Below are 7,459 nucleotides of genomic sequence, written 5' to 3' on the forward strand. Positions count from 1 at the left end.
TTTTTTTTATTTTACTTATGTCTCCTTTTAAATACATAGTATGTGCGACCATTGTCACTGCATTTGCTATAGCCACCACTGTAAATGTTGATGCACATGGATATACATATGTACACGTATGTACCTATGCACATACACAGCCAGTGCACATATGGAGGTAAACAAGTATGATCATAGGTGTACCAGCCAAAAGGCTATGCTGCGTCTATGTAAATGGGTAAGCCTGATGGAAATATTTGTAATGAAAATAAGGGTAATTGACTCTGTGTTTCCAAACCGGAACTTTAGCAAATAAGCAGCTGTAAGAAGTTTGTTTATACTATTCTACCACATCTGATTCAAGGGCGGAACTTAAAAAATTTTTCCGATTAAGAATTTGATTTATGAAATGATTGAATTGTGAGTATTTGAAACCTGAGAATTCTCGGAGCATAATTCCGGGTGCAGAAGTCCAACGGTCAGAAAGGATTCTTTGGTCAGATAGGACAATTTGCAGCGTACGACACCAACTACAGCGGCCTTGAGACAGCGTACAGAGAACAATCATAATTGAAATACATACATATGTGTTTTGGAAAATACTTATAAAAAAAGCAATATAATCTTAAGGTTTTTAAAAACTAATGCCGAATTTCCACTTGGCATTGAAATGGCAAAAACTGTATGCCATTTAGAAAAATCAAAAGCAAATAACCGATCTATCCGGTTTTTTTCTGAATTAAAAAACTTGGTACCTTTTTGTTTAAATTGCCCTTATTCGATTCGATTGAAAACTGGCTTGAAAATAAAATATCAAATATACATATATAGCCAATACTCGCGGTCAGTGGATACTCGTATTCCTAGAGGGGTTGATATTATAGTACCGCATATAGAATGTGTGCATACGCCAATAAGCACGCACGCATGGATAAGAATTAATTAAGAAGTGTCCACATGTACATAAATAAAATATATGTATGTACATACGTGCCAAATGAGTAGAAATAAACTTCCACTTTTTGGAATATTTAAGTAAGCACATAACCAATTTATCTGCATTTCGCAACAGTCGATTGTACATAAGCACATGTGTACAGCATGTGCATGCGTACGTCATAAGTAGATATGTATGTATTAAATAAAGCGTATACATATATGTACATATGTTTATAGCAATTGCATATTGTTACTTTAATATAGAAAGGCCCTATCACACGTCGTCGCTGAAATGCAAAAAAGCCTACCTACATACATACCTATTCCAATTTCCAATGTTAGTTTCCAAGTGTACCTCAATTGGAGAACCAACCCATTCTCAAACAAAAAGGCACATTCTTCCTATGCAAAATTATCTTAAACTTAAAAAAGCTTTTATATCAATTTGAGTTCAAACTTTATGCAATTTTTCATCAAGGCTTGGAAAAAATGTTGTACATCCACTTGAGAATCAAGAATTTCTCAAAAATTAAAAAACTAATAGAAAAAATTTGCGTTGTGAAAATTGGGTGGTGTGACATCGCACGTTACATTGGCGTAGGAAAATGCATACACGTACAGTCAGCGTCAAAAATATGAAGACCCACACGTTTTTTTTATTTATATTTTCCATGCCAAATTTTTCTTATTTTTTTATAAAAATATAGTTAGTTCAACAGCAAAAACCAGCAGAATCAATTTTTTCTATTTCATAGATAACGCGGGAAAATTGAAGAACTACCAAAAAATTGTCATCAAAATTTTCAACTTTTCCATTCGATTTCTTAGAAAAATTCTCGGTATGCAGTTTTGTAGCCCATTAAATAAGGTGCAGTTGTTAACAAATGAAAAAGTGGAAAAAAGCAACAAGAATTATGGCGAACTTAGCACAGTGCGTAGGCAGCAAATTTTTATAACAAATTAAAAAAAAAAAAAATGGTATGAAAAATATAAAAGAAGAAAATCGTCAAAACGTCAGGGTATTCATATTTTTGACGCTGACTGTATACTACAACAAAATAACAAACAAAAAAGAACTGAAGTCGGCGAGAATGACATATTGACCTTGGTTGCGCTTTTAGCGACATATGTATGTATTTCTTGTTTGGGCTTGCACTGATGCTAATTGTAAATGTAGTTCAAAATTTGACAAATCAAAAAAGCGTACTAATAAATGTGATTAACTGCATACTGAATAAATTTCAGCACAGATAGTAAAAATTAGTCACTTTTAGTTATTAAAATTTATGTAAAGATATTTATTCCTGACTAGAATTTGGAGAAAAGTGCATGAGAATACATACATAACTCTTGTCTGCGATTTTACAAAGTTAATATACAGCCTTTTTTTTGGTGTTTTGTTTTAACACATATGTACATACATACATATGTATATTTGAACGAATCAGGGAATCCCCACTTTTTTGCACACTTCAAATAAACGAAACTGACATGAAAGTTACTACAAACATGTTTAATGGTTGCTAGGTGAATCCCCCTAATCGCACTGAATTCGAAATTACATATTTATGTATATGGAAAATATTTTCTGCGAATGCGCTGAATGTCTTTAGGTGTGTTAGCGTAATATTACACCGACTGTAAATTTATACCACGTACAGCTGTATGCAAAAAAATAGCAACATACATACTTACTTAAATGGTTTTAGAGGGTCTTAAAGAGTAACATCCCAGTGGGAAAATGAGAATGCATTACCTTTTTCTACCAAGAAAATATTAACAACTACGGTTGAACGAAAAGATGCATCGCAATGTAAGCGTGCGGATGATGAATAGTTTTGAAGCGACAAATTAAAAAAAAAAAAAGTTTGAAAACTAACTCAAGTATGTTTTTTGTTTACGTTATCTCAACAGCTGCTGTAGCCGAATGGATGCGTGTTCGACTGCCGTGTTGTTGGTCTCGGGTTCAAAACCTGTGGCACGAATATACTTTTTTATTTTAATTTTTAATTCTATTTATAGATTCTGTTTATAGTTTCGTAAAACGACATGCGACACATTACTTTCCCATGACATCGCTGCGGAGAAATTCTTGCATCTTTTCGTGCGTAGGTTATAGGGGCTATCCATTACTTTTGCATTCCCAGACATCACCTTTTCCCACTGGGATAATATGTATTTCACTTAAACTTATGCCAAAAATTAAATTTTCGCATTTTGGGATATAAAACAAATCTAGAATGCTAGAAAATGAATGAGCACACTTACATACATGCATACATACATATGTATGTATTAGTTTCAGCTTTTCTAAATAAGTTTTTTTTTTGTCGTTGGCCTTTTAATTGGCTGTTCGGCATGACGACATAATAACCGCCTTGTGCCACTTTAATGCGTATATCAGCCGGCTGTTCTACGCCGACTGCCTTAGCACTTATTTCGCAGAAAACAAAAATCAAGTGCAACGAAAAGAAAATAAAACTTTTTAATTAAACAAAACCCAAAAAAAGAAAATTGCAATTGAAATACATGCATACATACATATCGAGCCGTAACCGCGAAAATAACGTAAGCGACATTTTTTTTTTTCAAAAGTTCCTTTTTGATGCAGAAGCATTTAATTCTGTACCAAGCACGGGTAAGTAGTTATATACATACACTGCCGGAACAAAGTATTGGCACAGCAAATTTTTCTCAATATATGCAACAATTTTTATTCAAATATTTTAAACAATTAAATAGAAAATCCGGCAAGGAAGCATGATCATTTGAACTTTGATGGACTTGGGCGAGCCTAGGATATTGACCAAAAAATTTCATATTTCACACAAATTTTTTTTTAAAGCATAATTAATCATATTTTTGCTATTACCAATCAAAATTCTAAAAAACCAGATTTTCGGCCCACGCTAATGAGCAGCTTAATAGACGCCGCATGGAGTGTCTTGGAATCTTACGTAAAACAACTACGGATATAAGGCCTCGAAGAAGATTTAAGATTTGGCATAGATGAGTTATTGAACTCTGTGTGGAATAGCTTTACGACGCTTCCATTTACCGTTCGCTGCAGCACTAAATTATATGTACATATATTTTTACTGCAATTTATTTTGCCCCTCTTTTTTAAGAAAATTAAATGAAAATCCCAACGCCAAAAGGAATTATACAAATTCAAAAATGCTTTAGAGCAACCGTTTGTTCGCGGTCACCTGGTAGCACACAACCTATACTTTAGGCGCCCATAAACGAAAAGATGGACACAAAAATTGTTTGTATCAAAAAAGATGGAAATAAATGACGATGACGACGAAAATATGGCTTTCCAACCTGGTATTTTGATATGATTGCAAAACTAAATGATCTAAATGCTAAATTCAAGGAAGGGATGCAAAAAAACTAAATACATTGATTTACTTTATAAAAAACAAGTATGTAGTTGGGTTTATAGGTGAAAAAAAGTAGAAAAAGCTGTTTTAAAAGCTAGAAATACTTTAGAAAAATACCTTATTGTTAAAGCATACCGAATTACTTGATATCTTCGAAAACTTATAACAAATGGACTTAATATAACATAACAGCGAAAAAACCGGCTGAGATGGATATTTTATATCGTACAAAAAAAAAATCAAAATGTCAAAGTTTATTTTAAAAACTTCACTGAACTGTAACCGAAAGTATTCAAAATTTTTTGTTTTGGGTAGAGGAAGGAACGCGTTTCCTTAGTTTGCTCTCAGATACACTCAAAAATGGTAGAATGTTGGAACAAAAAATGCGCTTAAAGAAGCGGAGAAGAAGGATAAAGGTAGAGCCTTTTTAGGGTTGAAGTTTCTTAAGTTTAGTTATTTTATTTTTTTTTTATCGGACAGATCATTATCCCTTTGAAGGAATATTTTATTGGGGTCCGAAAAAATATTTTAACGATAAAGTCCGAAAAAATTACCAAAGTAATGACACCATATTTGGCTCGTATAAGCAAGAGATTTATGATGCCTTTTAATAGAAGCTTTAAAATATAAATTTTTTAAGGGTAACTTCAAGAACAAGATAAAATTAAGATGCCTGTACTTACATTTCGTGTGGACGAGGGTGACTTCTTCGATTTCCCGTTGTATACGCTCCAATTCGGCATTGTTGCTGTTATTGGGAGCGTCAGCCTTGCGGTTGCTCTCCCTGTTTTTGTTTGCTGTCTGGCCACTGCTACTTGCACCATTTGCGCTCTGTTGCTGCTGCTGCTCATACTTGAATTTGTTTTGAAGCTGTTGCTGAGTAGCACTCAAGTGACTGTTACTATTACTACTGCTACTGCCGCTAATAATAAGCGTTGGTATTCCGGTAGATGCGCCACCGCCGTTCGCCAAGCGTTCTTTATTACCTCCACTAGCTACCTCTCGTCTATTAGATTTAACATCATCATCATCACTGTCGCTACTGTCAGGCACTTCGATAGTCTCCGCCACGGGTAACGTGTTCATTTTTGCACTTAGTTGTATATAGTAATTGTTTTTATTGTTATTTATATTATTATTGTTATTATTATTGTTGTTAGCTGTGGTCTTTTTATACACCGAAGTGCTGGTAACTTGTTGGTGTTGCGATTGTTGTTGTGGAGGCATTTGAGATGGTAAATAGCGTTTACTATTGTTATTGTTATTGGCATAGTATTGATTACGCTGCTCTTGTTTGCTATTAGTTGTAACTGTGAGTGGTGCAGCCTGTCTGTGCGATTTGCTTTGACCCTGCGCAACAATATGAGCGGCACTTGGCATTCCCATATTCACTTTTTGCCGCTTACTGCGACCACCATTCATGTATTGTTCGGCAGAGGGTTGGCGTGTGCGTTTCCCACTGCCGCCGCTGCTGGTAGAGGTGTGACAGCCGGCAAAATGCGTCTCATCGGTACCTTGCTCATAGAAACCACTCTCGTGATCAGCCTGCCGTCTCGTGGTCATCTTCTTCGAAGTGGCACTGGCGGTCAAATTCAGCGCTTTGGTACTACTACCGCCGCTATTGGTGTAGTAGCGACTCATTGTGGCAAGGTAGATTTCGCTGCTGTAGATTTCGTTTTAATTACTTTTTCAGTAGAAACGATTTGTATTTTAAGATTTGTAAAATTATTTTGAATTTTCGGTTTAAGAAATAGTTTTTATGGATTTTAAAACTATCAATTGTGACATTTCCGTGTGCTAATTATTATTTTTTTTTTTTTTTTGTTTTTTCAACCGACAAATCTTTTAAAATCGGTATATTTGACGCTGCAAAGGAACTTAGAGGAGTTCTTTTATTGGTAAATATGGAAAAGACGAATAATTCACGCATACATTAAAAAAGGCATGAAATACGGTGGGAGGGGGTTGATACGCTAACGCGCGAAAATCCTGTTCATAAAAGTCGCGGTCAACTTGTTGCGTACTTTTGGCTGGCGACTGCTGCTGCAGGCTTATATGGTATAATAGATGTAATTATGAAAATACTGGATATTGTTCCCATTTTTTTCAAGACTCCGAAAGATCTGCAAAGATAAATAAATAAATGTTAGTTATAAGAATATAAAATAATTAAATATGTTTTTTTTTCGCATGGCGGTCAATTCTTTCTGAATATCGTTAATGTGCGCTTAAACGTAGCAATGCAACCCCTGTTTCTACGCATTTGTCTATCAAAATCCGAAATCGAAAGTCTACTTTCCCGTGCAAACAGCCAACAAATCCTTTTTGCAGATGCTTTAATATTTATGTATATTGTTCATATCATGAGAATACAATAATTACAAGTATTTTTTTAAATGCGATGCAACATTTTTATCTCATAGAAATTCGGCAAAAATCGCGTCACACGATAACACTCGATTGGAAATGAAAGTTGCTAGCACGATCAAGTTGAAATTATTTCTCGAAACAATTTGCGTAATTTGAGTTGCAGTTACACCTTGCAATTTTTATTTACAAATCTGCACAAAGGACTTTAGGACTTTCTGGCGGTTTACACGGGAAAGTAGACTTTCGATTTCGCATTTTGACAGCGAAAGGCGCTTGCATTGCCACGTTAAACCGCTCCTTTACACCTTGCAATTTTTATTTCCGAAAAATATTTCTGCATATCTGTAAAAAGGACTTTCTGGCTGTTTACACGGGAAAGTAGAATTTCGATTTCACATTTGACGTTTAACCGCACCTTAAAGAGGGTGTCCGACATGGCAATGCAATATATTTCAAAAAGGCTGTCAAATTATAAAATTTCAGAATGCAGTTGCATGAGCAGTCACACCTTGTATGTAAAGTGTCTTTTGAAAGGGACGCTTTCTGGCTATTCATACAGCGAATTAATTGTTTGCAATCTTTCTATATTAAATTCAACCTTTCTTCTTCTTGCTCTTACTACTTCACCCGGTAAAATTCCGCCACATGATCCAACTATACTCTAATTCTAATTGGTTCATGATTCCGCCATGAACACGCTCTTAACTGCTTCTGTTATCACTTTTGGAAAGTCTTCAGTTTGACAGACATTTGGAAAGGACTTGCACTTGCCACGTCTAACTGCT

General features: G+C 34.9%; 1 protein-coding gene across 1 annotated transcript in view; it reads right to left on the reverse strand.

Moving 5' to 3' along the window:
• The window catches only part of LOC108371332 (myb-like protein U), a gene marked incomplete at its 3' end in the record, with an annotated part of 28,791 nt that extends 22,846 nt beyond the window's left edge, over positions 1 to 5,945 (reverse strand). The window contains exon 1 of the mRNA XM_017626880.1: positions 4,988 to 5,945. Coding sequence (XP_017482369.1) covers positions 4,988 to 5,945 — 958 coding nt within the window. The remainder of the gene's footprint in view (positions 1 to 4,987) is intronic.
• Positions 5,946 to 7,459: the final 1,514 nt, after the last annotated feature.

This window comes from Rhagoletis zephyria, unplaced genomic scaffold (genome assembly GCF_001687245.7).
Source record: "Rhagoletis zephyria isolate East Lansing unplaced genomic scaffold, Rhagoletis_zephyria_1.1 Rzeph_scaffold_04893, whole genome shotgun sequence".
Classification (NCBI taxonomy): domain Eukaryota; kingdom Metazoa; phylum Arthropoda; class Insecta; order Diptera; family Tephritidae; genus Rhagoletis; species Rhagoletis zephyria.